This window comes from Spinacia oleracea, chromosome 5 (assembly GCF_020520425.1).
Source record: "Spinacia oleracea cultivar Varoflay chromosome 5, BTI_SOV_V1, whole genome shotgun sequence".
NCBI classification, from domain to species: Eukaryota; Viridiplantae; Streptophyta; class Magnoliopsida; order Caryophyllales; family Amaranthaceae; genus Spinacia; species Spinacia oleracea.
The window spans coordinates 18,233,981-18,253,597 of NC_079491.1; the positions used below are offsets into that span (position 1 = coordinate 18,233,981).

The following is a 19,617-nucleotide window of genomic DNA, read 5'->3' on the forward strand; positions in this document are numbered from 1 at the left end:
ACTAACAAAATATTTTACACTTCGAGTTGATTCAACCATGTAATTAAAGCAGTTAATATAAACAAATACGAAGTAACAGTTACAAGTAAATCGCCAAACATGGCCTAAATAATTAGGTGTTGTTAATTGTTACCTATTTTATGCAAGAGTAGATCCAGTCATGGATAAAATAAAATAAAATAAACACTATATGGCCACCTTGCAAGTTGCAAATTAGGCACAACTCATGTTAACATCGCTCTTTGTCCTGACTCTAATTGTGTGGTGCAAAGTCTTCTTTTCCTATCAAAATAATCCACTATACAATACAATACAATACAATACTAGTACGTCTCTATTACAACCAATTCAAAAAACAACTCAAAACAGTCTAAAAACTATGGTAGCAACTTCAGACATTTGTGATGCAAACTCAAGCCTCCTCTCAACAGGAGAACTAAAAGTGTTACTCCCTCTGTTCAAACCTTACGGCCGACGACAGGCCTTTAGCGGGCCTGTCGTTACGGTGAAGGTTTTCGAGGACAACGTTTTGGTCCGGGCTTTATTGGAGTCCAAAGACCACCAAGGAAAGGTCTTGGTGGTGGATGGTGGAGGAAGCATAAGGTGTGCTCTTTTGGGTGGGAATTTGGGCCAGATAGCCCATGATAATGGTTGGGCTGGAATAGTTGTGAATGGATGTGTAAGAGATGTGGATGAGATTAATGGTTGTGATATTGGAGTTTGGGCTTTAGGGACTAATCCAGTTAAGTCTAAAAAGAAGGGTTTAGGAGATAAACATGTTTCTGTTAATTTTGCTGGATCTTTGATTAATGATGGTGATTGGTTGTGGGCTGATAATGATGGTATTTTGATCTCCAAGCATCAACTCTCTGCCACTTCTTAAGCGTTTTTTAGTTACTTCTGATAACTTAGTGCAACTGTTGTATAAGAAATCTATCTCGCCGGAGTTGTTTTGTGTTGCTTTTGCAATAAATTCCTATTTTCCGAATTTGTTATTTTAAATGGTTCTTCTGCGGCCCTTAGCTAATTTTTAGTCATTAGTGTCAAGTTACTAAACAGTTAACACATTGTAATTGACAATGTGACAGAAACAACTAATAAAATAGATGCCAAATTAGACCATCATATATTTCTGAAAATATATAAGTTTTAAGTTCTTGACAATATAGGAAATTTTGGTAATATTAATTCAACCTTTAGCCGATTTTCTTTTATTAAGCCCACCTACGACATATTTTTTAATAATCTCACTTTTACTACCAAACGACTTTTATGGGGCCCAATAGATCATAAACCTGTTGTAGGTGGTAATATGTCCTTACGTGGCAGTACTCTCTCTCGATATATTCACTCATCATCTCGTTGACTTTAATTTCATCATCATCTCGTTGACTTTTTAACCTGTTACCGGTCACTTAAGCCCAATAAAAGTTGTCGGTAGTAAAGGTGGAATTATTAAAAAATATGTTGTAGGTGGGATCAATAAAAGAAAATCGACCAAAGGTTGGATTAATATTACCAAATGCTCCGACAATATATGATCGTTGGGGGAGTCGAACCAACGCCCTAGTAGGCTACAGCACGGTGAAGTAGCTAGGGATAGCAATACTAAATGGAACCGATCCACCTAAAATTATTAAATGGATGAAAAATTATGGAGGATTTGTTTTAGCTTATTTGTAGTATTACTATTTATGTTGTTAAAAAAAAAAAAAAATTGGAGATAGCATTTCAAATGTTCTGCAAATGATCTGGAACAAGGACGAAACCAGTGACCCTGAAAATGATATAAGAAGCTAATACACTAGTACTTGTGTCAAAAATTGATCAATTTTTCATCTTGTTCTTGATTCCTGTACAAAAATTTAAGCCACTAATAGACAGATATAAGAAATCCACCCTTTCTGCTTCAGCCATCGTGGTATCCATGATTGCAGTCTGCAGCACGCGTCTTCAAAATCCATCATCAGAATGGTAAAATCTTCATAACTGATAAATTGGAGATCCATCAAAAAGCAATCTTGCTATGGGAAATGCTTGATTCACGAGTTCACCACTTCCCCCAAATTAGATAATATTTTATCCATTTTAGTATAGTATGGCCAACTTTTCTGGCTCTTCTCATCACTTTTGCTTTCCTGCAACAGGAAAATCAGTAACCACAATCATTCAGTGATAACATACATTATAACATCTGATAAGTAAAGAAAGGGTCCTTAATTCCTTGTTTTCACATTAACAAACTCATGGTAATGTTTATCATTTACTTAATGACAAAGTCTTGATGGATAGATGTGGAAGAAGTAAGAAGTAACCTCGTATTTTTGGACCAGAGAAGCCCACAAGGATTTGCATTGTCCAGGTGTCCGATTGAAGCCATCAGCCACAAGACTTGATGATATCTCTTCCCAAAGTGCCATACGTCCTTTTACAACCTGGAATCTTTCATGCAAATCTCCGCGCAGCATTATCAACTTTTTAACCTCTTCAGGCTTCCATTTATTCCGTATTGTTGCCTTTGAACGCTTTGAGGATCGATTTACTGTCTCATCAGGTTCCTCTTCGTTAATTTCCACAGGTCCGCTTCTGTCTATAGATTCCTCCACCAAACTAGAAACTTCACCATTTTTTTCTAGCAAACCATCGGAATCTTCAGATTCGGTAGTAGAGCCTGCTTCTACATTAGAACTAGAAGTAGAAGTAGCATCATCAACCTTGCTAAGGAGTCTATCGAATTCACTACCATCTGCATCCAATAAGATTAAAAAGGGTAAGGAAATCGATAGAGCTTTTGACAAAGGCCTTAATCCATGTCATTTCAGTTCAGAAATTTAGAAAGCTTGAATTCTGCTAACAGCTTAAAACTTGCATGTCCCTCTACCTCAAATTAATGGACCACGTTAACTTTTACGATAAAAGCTAGTCAACTTTAACTATTATGTCTATTGCATTAAGTAAGCAGTAATTTAACAACATACTTCTGTGAAAGTACAGTTAAACAGAGAGGTAGAAAGAAAATTTCACATTGCAACTCAATATATCTTGACAAATCAGTTGTCAAAGTTGGTAATGTTTGACCACCGAGACTAAATGTAGCCTAATGTCCAGCATAATTTTCTGTCAAGTTCATGCAAGTATTAGTCCTTAACATACAGGTGCAGACAAAACTGAGATTTCTGTTATGCAGAGGACACATCATAGAAACTTTAGAAACGACGGGGAACACAGAAAACCAGCTCAACTAAGTCCAGGAGTTTACAACATCAGAACAACTGTTAAGGTATGCATGTGTGACAGAGATACAAAAGGGAAGAGGACAAACCTTCAGACTCCAGATGTGAGGTGCTACTGCTAGCTACAGAGACAGGACGTTCGTCTTCCACGTCTTGTACTCTTCCAGAATTTTTCTTTTGCTGCTGTCCATCAAATGCCTTTTGCAATCCCGATAGACTGAAGCCAGTCTTTGACTTTCCAGATAGCCGTTCATTGACTTCATCAGAAAGAACTGCTACTGGATTTTCTGTGGCAACTGCAATTACTTCAGGTCTTTTTCCACTGTACTTTCTCACCACTTTTCTTAACACCTCAGAAACTGTCCGCTCTATATGTGACAGAGGACACTTTACAGGACAGCTAGACAATGCAGCATGTGCAGCTTTGTACAGTGCATCTAAAAGCTTTCCTTTATCTAGCCATAAGCACCGTGTTGTTATTCTTATTTTCCCTTTCAAACAATTCTCTGTAGAACCCTCTGCAGCATGAGGACGTAAAACTTCCATACTTCACCATATAGATAAATGAATATAGTTAGGTGGTGTTATTGTATAAACTTATAAAAGCACGATAAAGTAGTACTAGTCTCTTTTATCTTGTTTCCATCCTACCTGATCACTATTATGCCATCTGTAGCAATTTTAATTCTTTCATCAACACAAAGTTCAGCAGATGTGCCAAATGCTTTGTCACCATCATTATACATCAACTGTGATTACAAAACACCCTGTAAGTTTCAAAAAACAAAAACTAGCAATGGCAAGCTGGTTACACAGGCGAACCTAATCAACATTCTCCCTCTGGACCCTCACTAACACATGACAGCTGGCACAAGAAATCAAACCTTAATACCTAAAACTGGACACTTCACCAGACTACACATGAAGTTGATGAGAGAATACAATAAGTCGATCCTCCAACTGGACCTAAGAACAATCCCTACAGGCTACAGAATCGGTTACCTGTAAATTTTCTTTGCCAAGAGAAACAAACCCATTTGATAAAACTCTCCTATTCCTCAGATGAGACACTCCAAGCATCTCTCCGTTCTTTATCACCTGCAAAATATGTCGGGTAAAATCTAGGATATTGACAAATGATGAATTGACTGTCTGACACAAGTCATTAAAGCTAATGCACTGTAGTATGGTATAATGATAATCATGTCAGAGAGATCCAAAACTTACAGTAGTGTGTTGAACGCCAGTTGATCTTCCAAGCAGTTCGTGTTCTTTAAGGAACAACAGCTCTCCATGAATCGGAAGAAAATGTTGTGGCTTGACAATCTTCAGTGCTTCCTCCTAGAAAAGCAGTATTTAACTTCTTTAAACATAGTAGGCGCTAAATCGGAATATGACAAAAACAGGGAAAACAGTATCTTATAGCAAAATAGCTTTTTCTGGAACTAGATCGCGCAATGCATTCACTGACGTCGTTAAATTTTGACAAACCAAAAAATAAGCCACCTAAATACCATCTCTAAGCTTTCTAATCCGATTAAACTTACAACAGTACTCAGAAGTTGGGATTTCAATAGTTCACGCATAGATAAATGCAATTTTGCAATATACTCCTACCACCCCCTTCAGTTTGTCCCCAAAAGATTGCCCATACTAAAAATGACCACGGGGAACCAACACTTGATCTCAAACTCACTACATTTGGTCCCACGCTTTCATCAATTCCACCAAACCAAAATTTAAAAAATGTAACCGAACTCCAATCAGAGAAACAAACGGGGACAAAGGGAGTAGAATCGATTAGCCAAAAGATCAAATTACTACCATTCATGTTTCCCAATTATAAAGTGCCAAAATCTCAAGTTATTTGTAAAGGCATTGAGATTCTTACGGAAGTTGAAAACAAAATATGGAGATCCATAGAATATTACCAATTCCTCACGATATGCATGACCAGAAGTGTGTAGCATCTCGTTTTTACCCATGACTAAATTCGATCCAAGTTCTGAAATGCGATTGAACATTTTCATCACCCGACTTTCATTTCCAGGTATGACCTGTATGTCATAGGAATAGAGTAAGCTGACTTACACATAATACTAAAACCTCAATTATTTTCTAATCAATTTATTAGTGTTCTTTAAGAAAAATGCTTCAAATTAGAAATAATGAAGACGAACACACGATTATATGGATAGCTTTTACAAGATAACCTGAAATGCATTGTCATCCTCACCAAATATTTTCCCAATAATTACCTTGGCAGAGTATAATATAACATCTTCTTTATTCAACTTGAGGGAATGACTGCTCCCAAACGATGCAAGATTAAGGGCAGCACGTGGCTCTGCCTGACACAACAATATACTTTGTCATAAGCTAGAAGAATGAATGATGAACTACAATGGAACTGCCAAGATGCATAATGGCAGAAGCTGGAAAAAATGTATAACTTACTTGAGAGCCTGTTGTTACAATCAACAAATCTTTTGGAGCATAGCCATCAATATCTTCCACCTTAACCTGATAAGAATTAGAGCACAAGGCATAAACAACTTGGTAGGCATTATCTCTAAAAGATTCAGTGACAGATAAAAGAGCCTATCAAGAGAAAAAGTATATTTGCATATGACAACACTACATTAGCTATAAAGCAATAGTATTTAACCACCACTATGGAAAAGTTCCAATCCTAATTCAATGGAATGATGGATCCAGTGCAAGCTACCAGCTATACTTAGGTCATGCAGCATAATTAACATTCATTTCCTATGTGTGCGTGTCTGGTACTGTGGTGGTGGATAGGGTTTAAACTTTGAAGAGCACTGAGCTTCTCAGTTATTGTTAAATTTAGTTAAAAACATTAATAAAATCATATAATAAAATAACTTTTATGCATTTTACCAGAGTAGAGGGATCAATAGGTGCCTTCCCATCCTTCCAAGCAGCGTCCAAATATGTTCTCAAGGACATCCCGACAAAAACCTAGCAGGACATCAAATAATGTTATAGGCCCGTTACATGTATGACTTGAAAGTTTTTTAGGTTGCTAACTATACAAAAGAGACCATCAAGTGTACCATAAGAACTATGAAAGATGCATACCAACTTTCGACCTGTGGCATCTGCTGCTGCTTTAACACTTCCAAGGCGATGTATATTAGATGCAAATTGAGTAGTAATAACTCTTCCTTTCGCAGTTGAGATATGCCTTAGCAGTGAGTCTGCCACAACACTTTCACTTATAGTCCTCCCAGGTGACATAATGTTGGTTGAATCGCTCATCATCTACAATGGAAAATTGATTTGTTGATACTTCCAGTTTGAACAAACTATATTGATAAACACAAATATAAAGAGAGATCCCATAACTGATCATATACATAAACATAAATAAGAAAAACTCCCAGTGTTCCCCCTCCAAAACATTTGGAACAACTGCTATTATGTTAACACATTATATACAACAAAATTCTGCAAACAGCTGATGAGCAGACTACCAGTCTACCACAACATCAGTATGACAAACAGTAGCCAAAAAGTTACTTCGTATAACAATTCAATCAAATCACTGCCAGCCTTTCACTGTCTAGGACCTAGATCACTACATCAACTTACTCCACATATAAACAGCGGAAAATTACATCACAACTACGTCACGACCAATACTTTCATCTTGCATTGGACATGCTAAGTCATAATACACAAACCATGACAGTGCACACACAATAAGGTGGTTAAAACAGATCTTATAATGGGATTATTAATCTGCTTGAGTGGAGTCTTAAGATCTGCGTATTAGAAGCTTTCGGTTAGGAAAGAGAAATGCCTATAGAAATACAAAAATTTATTTGCCCGGCCTTTGGAGGAGCATAATTGTTACAAATTATTTTCTTCCAGCACTTCTATGCTCATCACTAAGCACTGGACCATTCTCCCTTTGGGCCAGAAAAATAACAGACAAAGCGGTCCATAAAATCAAAGGCAAAAAGGACAAGTACAATTAGTGCCCACATCTCCTGTTGTCCGTGTAGACTCCACCTTTAAGAGGACCTCTTATTACGTTGGTAATGGTAGAAAACTTTGCTAGAGCTAAAGGAACATAGTCGAAGAAGCCAAGCTACCTAGGAACTCGCTTATTATAAGATTTTGGAAGTTGACTCACTAAAGCTCTTGGAGCTTTTGGAACGAGAAAAAAGCTCTGGCAAATGAAGAGGAAATCGGGCAAGCAAGCTACAGACCCTATTCAGCCTTAGTAGTTAGTACACATCAGATCCTTATTTAAACAGAACTGAAGACTTGACAGTTGCAACTTGCAATTTGCAAGTAGCAATGTGCAATCTCTGTAACAAAGCTAGAATGCCGACCTCATTATCCAAAATCAAAGAAACGTGTCACATGGATGCACATTAAATCCCACATAAGAAGCCGCATATAGCCATTATCTTTGTTGGCTCACTCTCTGAAATTAAATCTTATTCAGCCAACTGGAACAAAGTAACTAACAAGCAATAAATTGGAAGGCTAGTCATGTATTGTAGAAACTTACTAATGTAACTCCTTCCTTTGCAAGCTCCTCCAATGCAACACGATCAAAAACTTTACCATCCACGGGTTTCTCATCAATCTGCACAGTAAACCGTTCTTATGAAGCTTAGAGTACATATCATTACCCTTTGAAACAATTAGTACAGCTGACATATCCATTAGAGCACGATACCTTCCAATCACCAGTGTGGAAAATTGTACCATCACTACAGCGCATAACTAATCCACAGCAATCAGGTATTGAATGAGTAACCCTGATGGGTTCTATTTCAAATGGCCCTGCTGTAAACCTCCTTTTGGTTTTAAACATCTTTAGTCTAGATGGGACAAAGATTCCAAACTCTTTCAGACGCTTCTTTATGAGCTGCTCAAGAATAGATAAGGAAGTGAGTTTGTAGAATTCTTTAAATTATATAGTCTGCACAAATTCAATATCTAAATGTAAAGCTGTCTTCACAGTACAAATCTTCATCGTTGACAGGAAAACTCTGAAACAAATAGAAAATGTAGACTAGAAGGAGCTTCAGAAAAATATAGACTAAAATAAGGGGAAAGGCACTTTAAGCAATACTTCTTAAGGTAGAAATTTGTAACATCAAATACCTCCATGGTGAAAGAGGATGCAAATATTGGTGTGTTTGGATCCAGGGCAGGGATGACCTGTGAACAAGAAATTATCTGGTCAGTATACAACAAAATAATACTCCGTCCTAGAATTGTAGAGTTTGACCTTATTTTACCGACTTTGACTAAAACTTGTAAAAATATATACACTCCCTCTTTTTTTTTAAGGTACCCATTTACTGTAGACTCTTGTTTCTAGGAGAAGTGGGTGGGTGTAAGAAAAATGTGGATAAAGAAAGAGAAAGATAGTAATATGGTGGGTGGGTGTAAGAAAAAAGTGGATAAAGTAGGAAACTGATAATGGAAAGGTATAAATATTGTGGGTAAAAGGAGTATGATGGTAAAATGTGTTTGCCAAAGGTGGAATTAAGTAGAAGCGGGTAGAACAAAAATAAAAACACCCCTTTTTGGAAAGTGGGTACATAAAAAATAAAAATAAAAAACAGAGGGAGTATTACCATAGGTTCATACTGATTATTTTAATTATTTTAATTATCAACTTTCCTTGTGTATAGAATAAATTTCTCAACTTAGGCTTTGTTCTCTTCACCTTGTTTTAGGAATTATTTACTTATTCTTGTCAGAATTGACCAGATCACCATACCACAAAAATACAGACCAAATCAGAACTTATTACAGAGTACCATTTACTGATTACCAAATACTTTTAGTTTCGATAATTAGATATTGGAAAATTACATCGAGACGAATCTAACAACATCCCACGTGATAGAAGATCCTTCTTTTTCTCTGTGAATGTAGGATGTGCATTGCATGTCAAGTGCGAAACAAAATTGGAACACTATATTATAAAATCTTTCAAAATATCTCTCATAGCCTTCCAATATACATAACTATAAAATCACACTCAAAGTTAATCAGAAAGACTCAAACTTGCAAATTTCAGCGTGAACTAGCATTTCACGAATAAAAAAAGCCAAATAACTGCATAAATGAAAGTATGAAACTGCATAGCACTAAGAGGAGCAGAAGCCAGTGTAATAACAACTCTTTGGTATGCGACTTGATGGTCCAAGCTTCCAGGCCATTACTTAATTTGACAGCAAAATATAAGTATAATCAACTTCAAGCAACAGAAAGAAAGAAAATTTACCCAAGGCAACGCACCAATGTGATCTTCATGCCCATGTGTAATAATTACAGCTTCAATTTTGTGGCTCCATCTTTTTATGAAAGTGGTATCCGGTATAATCTTTTGAACACCAAACTCATCAAAGCTGCATTAAGAAAATAAGGTCAGGGACACTAAATTATCCCTTTAATTAGTTCCCTTATTTACAAGGGCAGAAGGAATTGGTCTGTAAAAGTGGTGCATAGAGACTTACTCTGGAAACATAATTCCTGCATCAATCAGAATATAACGATCATAATTGCCGACAAGCATGCAGTTCATCCCAATTTCACCCAAACCACCAATTGGCAGAACACGTAGAGGTGGACCAGTGGGACCTTCAAAGAATTGCTCCATTTTTCGCTTTACGGAATCTTCCATACTTTTTCTAGGACCTTCAAGTCTTACATGTCTTTTACGCGGTACTGTTGTCGCATTTGAACCTGAAATTAGAGCAACAAAAATAAATACTTTGGCGGAAATGATGTTGGCAAATGGCCAATGTCTAACGTAGAAACTAAAATTTCAAGAACCTGACAGGTGCAACAAGAAACTCAGTAGGTGACAGATCAAACATGGATTTACATACTCCTCCGGGATTTTTAGTTGCAACATTTTGACCTTTGCACTATTCACATACTCTACTTTGACCATCTTTGGCGATTTATACTTAAGGAAAAATATAGTCATGTGGGATCATGTTATATTCGTCTCAATGTGTACTTTCAAGATATCAACTTCTTATAACTTTTACTTATTGACGATTAAAGATATTAATGATTGAAATTATGCATTGGCAATCGTGAAAAGAGAAACGTTGCAACTAAAAAGATGGAGGGTACTATGCTTCTTGTAACGGTAGAGGCGTAGAGCAACATGGCTATTTACTGAAAACAGTAGATCAACTAATAAATGCACACTCATGGTAACAACTAAATGGCATGAATCAAATCCAATACATTTAACAGATTAACACCAGAAAGTCGAATATGCAGTATAATGTGAAGAAGCCCAACTGCATAAAATAAAAGATAGCTGAAACATGGAAAGCCTGTCATCTTCATAAGTCACATAAATTCCCTGTCGCTCAAACAAATGTGTACATGTTTGTAGAACCTCTTTTATCAAGATGTTCCGATATAAGTGAAATGCTTGACACTCCATTGTGTTGGCAGCTTAATAGTTAGTTATTGTATCTATGTTTAATGCAGCAGTGCCACAGATTCTTGACAAATGTATATTAGGTAGAAAAAAAACTTATTTTTCTTTAAACTACAACTAATAGGTGCAAGGTAATAGTTCCACTGGAAATTCGAGGGTAACCTAACATAGCAGAAATTGAGTATCTCTATACATTAATATCTTCTATTCTTGTGATAGAATCCTTTTCTACTACCTCCAGTTTTAGAAGTTAGAAAATCCTTGAGGCAAATGTTGACCAACTTCATTTTTGTCCCACATATGCATATAAATCCCTCGGGGCCTTTTGAAATTATACAATACATGCAGCACAAGAACAAAACACATCCCTAGAGTCTCACACTCAGAAGGTCCTGAGGCAAAGCCTCAGTGGTGGCTGATCTTGGTCTCTTGAATTGTCTGCCAGTTGCCCTTAACATACCACTCAAGCAACCCAAGTCACTACAGTAGTTTGGTTATATTCCTTTCTTCATCTTCACAGAGCAAACGACTTATAGGCTTGGACACAGCTAGCACCAACTTATATGACACGAAAATACAAGATGATTGCAGTTTCATGCCTATAAAGCCCCATTATCACAAGCAGCCAAGCTCACAAGTGCCTCCACTTATGAAATAATAAGTGGATTCACTTTTTGTAGAAGCCAGGGACTGCACGGATCCACTCATCCTTGAGGAAAGCGTAGTGTATGCGGGGAATGGAATTAAAGGATGCAGTCCTTTAGCTTTTGTACTCAATATCATTCTGCTAAATACTTGGGACCAACCCAAGTCCTATCTTCTATGTGGAATAGTTAAATGGGTACAACACTAGCCATAAGATAACACCTACGCTTTTGTATACAGCTCTAAAAATCAGACACTTAACCTGCACCCTGGAAGCAAGTACCTGCAAAGTTCCCAAACTTTTCTGCTTGTGCTTTATTTTAATATCTTTGAGAATCAAGCATTTAGTCTCAACTAGGAAAAGCAATCTAAAATGCAAGGGAATATGCCTGCTGTAAGTTTATAGACCACTCCATAAATCTTGAGGGTAAGTGAAGTTCCCTCTGTTCATCATTCTAGCCTACAAGTTCCCATCCAAACTTCCAAAAAACACGTTTCAACTTAGTGTACACCAACATTATTCGAATACTGCATCGATGACAGGGTTCAGCAACAATCTCCAAGGAAACTTCTGACCTCAACAATCACCTCTTAGGACACCCTCTATCTTACATCCTCGCTATACCAACCTCCTCTAAAGAATTTTGCATATCACTGAAAGCCCATTTGGGAGATGGTAATAAACAAGTGGTAGTGGTAATGGTAATGAGTTTATATGCACTTTGTAACAAAAAATCACACACAGTTGTCCATTGTAAAGCAATAACACCCAAAACTTGTGTTCTCTTCATAAATTTTCATTACCGTATATTACCACTCTAAAGTATGTATGTTATGTGGTAACAAAAAATCATGAATATAAATAGATATTTGAGGGTGGACAAACATTACCATGTTCATCAACATGGGAATAACCTTAATAAACTACATATAAACTCACAACCACTAGCAGCCTGTCTATTACCATCTACCAAACGAGCCGTGAAGTTGTTAGCAACCTAAACTTAACACTCTATATAGAAATTAAGTTTAAATGAGCACTCCACATACAAATCCAAAATCCCTAACATACGACACCAGTTCCTCAGTTACACAACAAGCAAATGCAACACAAATTGCCCCAAAATATACAAGAAGAGCTAACAAAAGAAACCAAATTCAACCCATTTGCACAAATTCCCAAACAAGAATACCCAAATCCCAAATAGTTAAATTGAATTCGAAACAAAATGAGCATTATGAAAGCAACCAACACCAAACAAAGCATTATAAATTAATAATTTGATAATATAGTAAAGAAAACATACTTAAATTACGAGGGGGGACAACAGAGCAGGAAACGTAGCGGTTTTTCAAATGGTTAGGACGATAAGAGGGACTACAAGGACAAATAGACACGGCAGTAAAAGCCGCCATTGTTAATAAACTAAGCTCTGGGATTAGAGGTTTATCTTCAATGGAAGACCATGGAAGACCTTAAAAATGGAAGTTATGTAGTGAGAATGAGGGCTTGGAGGAGAGAGAAAAAGGAGTTGAAGAATGAAGGAAGGAGGCGTTTGGGAAAGGATGATATTTCAAAGAGGGGTGAAAATATCTCTCTTATCGTTTAAGGCTTCAAGCTATTGTTTCATTTTGAAGTTGAGTTTAGACAGAGATGGTGGACAAAGGCCAAGAGTTTAGAGTATGAGTTAGCTAATACTTCTCCGTTCAATAATGTTTAATCATGTTTCTCAATTTTTTTCTGTCATATGCGCGGTCTCTAATACACTAACCAGTTTCAATTTTACATTAGTAAATTTACAAAAAAAAATTGATATTTAGGTAACACAATTTTTTGTTTAGAGTTATTGTATAATAAATATTGTAAAAATAAAAGTTAATTCAAAATGTGTAAAAGTTAAACCGATATATGTAAAATTTATCTAAAATTTAACTCAAAATGCTTAAAAGTTTAGAGTATGTATAGTGATAAAAAATAATCATTTTTTGCTTCAAAATTTCTTGCACATATCCGGTTGTACAAACAACATGAATATAAAAAAAATTCCGCCGCAAACCTTTTTCTTAAAAAAAATCTCTACTATATTTTAATACTTTATTTTTATCCTTTTTTATATATTGTTTATATATTGAAAAAATATGTGTTTATAGATTATGAGAAAATATATGCTGCATAATAATAACTAGTTTTAAGCCCGTGCGATACAAGATTTTGTACTAATATATTGTATCTCTATTATATAAGCCAACAGCTGAGGGGCTTTTTCGTAACATAACTTTTCGTGTCCCTCATGTAAAATACAAAAATACCCTCAAACCATTTACTTTCAACCCTTCGGGTAAAACACTGGATTCCCTAAAATCCTTACCTCCGCCGCTTCACTCTCACACAATCACACACAGGCACACAGCTCTCTTTCTCTCTCCTAGGTAAATCACTCTCATCTTTCTCTCTCCTCCCTTCCCTCAAAGATCTCAAATATTCAATTCTCTCTCATCTTCGATCTAATTTTCTGGTAATTTATACAATCAATTCTTCTTTTCTAATTTCTTTTGCAGCAATTTTGTTACATGTCGACGGCGTAAACGGAACAAAGGGCGGCGATTATGGCGACGAGGTGTCGGCGGCTTAGGAGAGAGTGAAAGAGGAGGACCTCTGTAACACATCCTGTCATCTGGGTACCATTCAAATTATTCTTTCCAATTTTTTCTTATTGCGATTTTTGCTATCTGGGGTTTTTGTTTTGTTTTTATTGTTTATTGTTTAGCTGTGTTATTTCTTCCATATGATTTTCCCAGCAATTGTTTTTGATGGGTATTTCGCATTTGGCTCCATTTCGAATCTGATTAGGGAAAGGTGCGACAGAATTTGTATAAATAGCAATTATGTTGGTTCCATTTCAACATTTGTACGAAATAACAATGTTTTCGTTCCCTTTTGAATTTGAATTTGATTGGGAATTCGTTCCCTTTTTAAATCAATCTCAATAATATTTTTATTGGGAATTAATTTTTGATATTTTCCCAACAAGAGATATATAAGTCAATCTCAATAATATATGACGTTTCAATCATTAATTCCCTACTAATGCAATCTCAATAATAATATATGACGTTTCAATTTTTTTCAAGGTCTTTGGCTTATCCTTAATTTGACTAGTCTTATATGCACGCGATGCGTGCGAGATAATATCAGAACTTTATTTTATTGTAACTAATCACCAAAAATAATATGCCACAAAATTTGTTAACAAAATAAAAAAAAAAATTATACATAATTCCTATTTTTTTGGGTAAAATATATATCATTCCTATTATTACGTTGTACAAAGTAGAGAAAGAAAGCCTTTCAGAAAAGAAAAAAAAAGTAGAGAAAGAAAGCACTAATAACATGTTGGTCCATTTGAAGGTAAGCATCCTCCAAAGTCTTGTCTGATGGAATTAATATACATTGCTTCCTCTCATTGAAGTAGTCCCATACTTGGAACTGTTCACATTAAAAATATGAGAAATCAGACAATAGAAGAAAAACTTCTATGTTTAGAAAAGGCAAACAATCCCATAAAGCAATCCACACCTTCTCTTGTGGCAGCCCTTTAAGTGCACGCACTTTCTCATAAAGCTCAAGTATAGAAGCCTGAACACAAAGATAAATTCTTAAAATCAGAAGTAGATAATAGTTGCAAAATAAAAACAAAAAAGATATATTATGTTTTAACTGGTTAATACTTGATAGATCCAAAGAAAAGTAGAACTTATCAGAATGCAAGCAAGCAAACAGGACAAAGACATAAAGTTGCATGAAGCAGTCAAAGAAGTCCAAGATAACATCAAATGAAACATGGCAATTTAAATTTGTGAAACTGAAATTTAAGCAACATAGTCAAGTAATAACTTCCAATTACCAAATACTCCATAAGGGCCATCAATCATGTAACCGATAATTGGGGTAAATCAATACTGAAAAGCATACCAACATTCTGAGACCACTGCAAAATGGAAATATACACCAAAATAATTATCAGTGCCAAATCCAGTTACTCCCCAAAAAGAATCAAATTCTTTTACCAATTTAAGCTACTCCTGCAGTTCTACTTCTTTGCATTTTCATCAAAGGCCATTACTCAAAACTCAAAAGATTTCCAATTATAGCATCCAGATCAGTAAAAATAATGAAAATAATAACCATAATCAGCACTACATCAAACCCCGGTTTATTGCAATGTTAAACTTGCATCCCTCGCATGTATTCACCAGCATATGAATATATTAATAAAATTAGCATGATAACACCCAAAAAATTGCAAAAATAAAACAGCACAATCAATACATATATATAGTTAATGATTTAGTACCTTCTTATTGACACTTCAGATTGACGATTGTCCCTGGAATCTGTTAGCTTTAGGGATAGAGGATAAACTTCAACGTTGAACTTTTTGTTAATAGCAACCCTAAGAAATCAGCTTCCTAGGCAGTGGAGGTCCTCCATTGTACCTAAGAAAATTTATCGTTAATCAAAGGTATTGTAGACGATGTTTCCTATTTATTTTTGGTATGAGGAAGGGAGAAAAATTTATCGTTAATCAAAGGTATTATAGACAATTAATTAACCCACAACAACCAAAATGTGGTTAAGTCATGTCAATTTCATCAATATTTAGTAACAAAATAACATTAAAAAAAATTCAGAAAAGACCTTGAACACACATAAAAAGAAAGTAGTAAACCATATTTATAAAAACCCAAAAATTCAAAAACAAATTATTTGAAAAACCCAGGAAAAAAACACCCAGAACATCCCTTAAAAATACTGGGAAAAACCCTTTTCTATGCTGGTTCAAATAGATTGGGAATTAATGATTGAAGTCATATATTATATAAATTGAAACGTTATAATTTGATTGATTTAGCATCAATATAATGATTGAATATATAAATCAATCTATATTATTTTATCACTCTGGAAAGCAAACAATATATTGAGATTTAACATATATGACTTATTAGGGATTAAAGCCCCACAATCAAATTAAGGATAAGCCGGCCAAAGACCTTGAAAAAAAATTGAAACGTCATATATTATTATTGAGATTGCATTAGTAGGGAATTAATGATTGAAACGTCATATATTATTGAGATTGACTTATATATCTCTTGTTGGGAAAATATCAAAAATTAATTCCCAATAAAAATATTATTGAGATTGATTTAAAAAGGGAACGAATTCCCAATCAAATTCAAATTCAAAAGGGAACGAAAACATTGTTATTTCGTACAAATGTTGAAATGGAACCAACATAATTGCTATTTATACAAATTCTGTCGCACCTTTCCCTAATCAAATTCGAAATGGAGCCAAATGCGAAATACCCATCAAAAACAATTGCTGGGAAAATCATATTGAAGAAATAACACAGCTAAACAATAAACAATAAAAACAAAACAAAAACCCCAGATAGCAAAAATCGCAATAAGAAAAAATTGGAAAGAATAATTTGAATGGTACCCAGATGACAGGATGTGTTACAGAGGTCCTCCTCTTTCACTCTCTCCTAAGCCGCCGACACCTCGTCGCCATAATCGCCGCCCTTTGTTCCGTTTACGCCGTCGACATGTAACAAAATTGCTGCAAAAGAAATTAGAAAAGAAGAATTGATTGTATAAATTACCAGAAAATTAGATCGAAGATGAGAGAGAATTGAATATTTGAGATCTTTGAGGGAAGGGAGGAGAGAGAAAGATGAGAGTGATTTACCTAGGAGAGAGAAAGAGAGCTGTGTGCCTGTGTGTGATTGTGTGAGAGTGAAGCGGCGGAGGTAAGGATTTTAGGGAATCCAGTGTTTTACCCGAAGGGTTGAAAGTAAATGGTTTGAGGGTATTTTTGTATTTTACATGAGGGACACGAAAAGTTATGTTACGAAAAAGCCCCTCAGCTGTTGGCTTATATAATAGAGATTGTGGGGCTTTAATCCCTAATAAGTCATATATGTTAAATCTCAATATATTGTTTGCTTTCCAGAGTGATAAAATAATATAGATTGATTTATATATTCAATCATTATATTGATGCTAAATCAATCAAATTATAACGTTTCAATTTATATAATATATGACTTCAATCATTAATTCCCAATCTATTTGAACCAGCATAGAAAAGGGTTTTTCCCAGTATTTTTAAGGGATGTTCTGGGTGTTTTTTTCCTGGGTTTTTCAAATAATTTATTTTTGAATTTTTGGGTTTTTATAAATATGGTTTACTACTTTCTTTTTATGTGTGTTCAAGGTCTTTTCTGAATTTTTTTTAATGTTATTTTGTTACTAAATATTGATGAAATTGACATGACTTAACCACATTTTGGTTGTTGTGGGTTAATTAATTGTCTATAATACCTTTGATTAACGATAAATTTTTCTCCCTTCCTCATACCAAAAATAAATAGGAAACATTGTCTACAATACCTTTGATTAACGATAAATTTTCTTAGGTACAATGGAGGACCTCCACTGCCTAGGAAGCTGATTTCTTAGGGTTGCTATTAACAAAAAGTTCAACGTTGAAGTTTATCCTCTATCCCTAAAGCTAACAGATTCCAGGGACAATCGTCAATCTGAAGTGTCAATAAGAAGGTACTAAATCATTAACTATATATATGTATTGATTGTGCTGTTTTATTTTTGCAATTTTTTGGGTGTTATCATGCTAATTTTATTAATATATTCATATGCTGGTGAATACATGCGAGGGATGCAAGTTTAACATTGCAATAAACCGGGGTTTGATGTAGTGCTGATTATGGTTATTATTTTCATTATTTTTACTGATCTGGATGCTATAATTGGAAATCTTTTGAGTTTTGAGTAATGGCCTTTGATGAAAATGCAAAGAAGTAGAACTGCAGGAGTAGCTTAAATTGGTAAAAGAATTTGATTCTTTTTGGGGAGTAACTGGATTTGGCACTGATAATTATTTTGGTGTATATTTCCATTTTGCAGTGGTCTCAGAATGTTGGTATGCTTTTCAGTATTGATTTACCCCAATTATCGGTTACATGATTGATGGCCCTTATGGAGTATTTGGTAATTGGAAGTTATTACTTGACTATGTTGCTTAAATTTCAGTTTCACAAATTTAAACTGCCATGTTTCATTTGATGTTATCTTGGACTTCTTTGACTGCTTCATGCAACTTTATGTCTTTGTCCTGTTTGCTTGCTTGCATTCTGATAAGTTCTACTTTTCTTTGGATCTATCAAGTATTAACCAGTTAAAACATAATATATCTTTTTTGTTTTTATTTTGCAACTATTATCTACTTCTGATTTTAAGAATTTATCTTTGTGTTCAGGCTTCTATACTTGAGCTTTATGAGAAAGTGCGTGCACTTAAAGGGCTGCCACAAGAGAAGGTGTGGATTGCTTTATGGGATTGTTTGCCTTTTCTAAACATAGAAGTTTTTCTTCTATTGTCTGATTTCTCATATTTTTAATGTGAACAGTTCCAAGTATGGGACTACTTCAATGAGAGGAAGCAATGTATATTAATTCCATCAGACAAGACTTTGGAGGATGCTTACCTTCAAATGGACCAACATGTTATTAGTGCTTTCTTTCTCTACTTTTTTTTTTTTCTGAAAGGCTTTCTTTCTCTACTTTGTACAACGTAATAATAGGAATGATATATATTTTACCCAAAAAAATAGGAATTATGTATAATTTTTTTTTATTATTTTGTTAACAAATTTTGTGGCATATTATTTTTGGTGATTAGTTACAATAAAATAAAGTTCTGATATTATCTCGCACGCATCGCGTGCATATAAGACTAGTAACTTATACTCCAGCATAAATATATTCTAAACTGTTGATGAACATATTTCTATTTTTTTTATTTTTGAAACTGAAATCAATTCATTAATAAAAAATCATACGACATCTACAAGAGAGATCTGAATCTATCAATTACATAACATATCGAATCAATTAAATAAAACTCGTTTTCTTCAAACTACGATCATCGCACGTCGAACATCTTGTATACCTTCTAACACATCGTTGTTTGATACAGCCTTCAACGAGGGGGTCTTTTGATCTGTTATAGTTTTGATAATGAATTAAATCAGATTCAATTGATGGTAGACGTAGAACTGGCCTATGTTTTGACACCGCACAAATCTTCATCGCTAAATCAATTTCTCCTGCGAAATTAAATAATATTCTTCCCTCGTACACCAGAAGTTTAAGATCCTCTAACCAAACAAAAATTCTCTCTAAA

The 19,617-nt window shown here is 34.9% G+C and overlaps 2 protein-coding genes and 2 long non-coding RNA genes across 9 annotated transcripts; 2 read left to right on the forward strand and 2 right to left on the reverse strand.

The window, feature by feature from the left end:
- Nucleotides 1–303: 303 nt before the first annotated feature.
- Nucleotides 304–988, forward strand: LOC110787270 (putative 4-hydroxy-4-methyl-2-oxoglutarate aldolase 3). Its single transcript, XM_021991860.2, has one exon. It carries the CDS (start codon nt 380–382, stop codon nt 881–883), a length of 504 nt encoding a protein of 167 aa, XP_021847552.1. The 5' UTR covers nt 304–379; the 3' UTR covers nt 884–988.
- Nucleotides 989–1,784: 796 nt separating this feature from the next.
- Nucleotides 1,785–13,003, reverse strand: LOC110787304 (ribonuclease J). Of its 2 annotated transcripts, XM_021991916.2 has the most exons (17): nt 12,651–13,003; nt 9,752–9,980; nt 9,520–9,643; nt 8,385–8,441; nt 7,954–8,145; nt 7,783–7,860; nt 6,339–6,521; nt 6,138–6,218; nt 5,691–5,756; nt 5,492–5,584; nt 5,165–5,290; nt 4,461–4,574; nt 4,236–4,331; nt 3,885–3,982; nt 3,323–3,780; nt 2,316–2,746; nt 1,785–2,138 (listed from the first exon to the last, which is right to left on the reverse strand). In XM_021991916.2, the coding sequence occupies exons 1-17, from the start codon at nt 12,757–12,759 to the stop codon at nt 2,043–2,045; spliced, it is 2,631 nt and encodes an 876-aa protein (XP_021847608.1). In that variant the 5' UTR covers nt 12,760–13,003; the 3' UTR covers nt 1,785–2,042. The 2 variants fall into 2 exon arrangements, with proteins under 2 accessions (XP_021847608.1, XP_021847609.1); XM_021991917.2 differs by lacking the exon at nt 12,651–13,003 and having other exon boundaries at nt 9,534–9,643; nt 9,752–9,891.
- A 667-nt stretch (nt 13,004–13,670) lies between these two features.
- On the forward strand, nt 13,671–18,980 carry LOC130461933 (uncharacterized). 3 transcript variants are annotated; one of them, XR_008921966.1, is made up of 6 exons: nt 13,704–13,773; nt 13,903–14,022; nt 17,832–17,973; nt 18,340–18,423; nt 18,692–18,751; nt 18,842–18,980. It is a non-coding gene; the product is annotated as an uncharacterized lncRNA (long non-coding RNA). The 3 variants fall into 3 exon arrangements; XR_008921964.1 differs by having other exon boundaries at nt 13,671–14,022; XR_008921965.1 differs by lacking the exon at nt 18,340–18,423 and having other exon boundaries at nt 13,682–14,022.
- Nucleotides 14,696–17,223, reverse strand: LOC130461934 (uncharacterized). Of its 3 annotated transcripts, XR_008921969.1 has the most exons (6): nt 17,102–17,177; nt 16,853–16,972; nt 15,699–15,840; nt 15,249–15,332; nt 14,921–14,980; nt 14,696–14,830 (listed from the first exon to the last, which is right to left on the reverse strand). It is a non-coding gene; the product is annotated as an uncharacterized lncRNA (long non-coding RNA). The 3 variants fall into 3 exon arrangements; XR_008921967.1 differs by having other exon boundaries at nt 16,853–17,223; XR_008921968.1 differs by lacking the exon at nt 15,249–15,332 and having other exon boundaries at nt 16,853–17,203.
- Nucleotides 18,981–19,617: the final 637 nt, after the last annotated feature.

Coding starts and splice junctions, on each gene's coding strand:
- LOC110787270 (XM_021991860.2), top strand. CDS start 380: ATGGTAGCAACTTCAGACATTTGTGATGCAAACTCAAGCCTCCTCTCA.
- LOC110787304 (XM_021991916.2), bottom strand. CDS start 12,759: ATGGCGGCTTTTACTGCCGTGTCTATTTGTCCTTGTAGTCCCTCTTAT. Junction 4,575..5,164: donor ATGCATATCGTGAGGAATTG/GTAATATTCTAT, acceptor CTGCTTTTCTAG/GAGGAAGCACTGAAGATTGT. Junction 3,781..3,884: donor GATGGCATAATAGTGATCAG/GTAGGATGGAAA, acceptor TATATGGTGAAG/TATGGAAGTTTTACGTCCTC.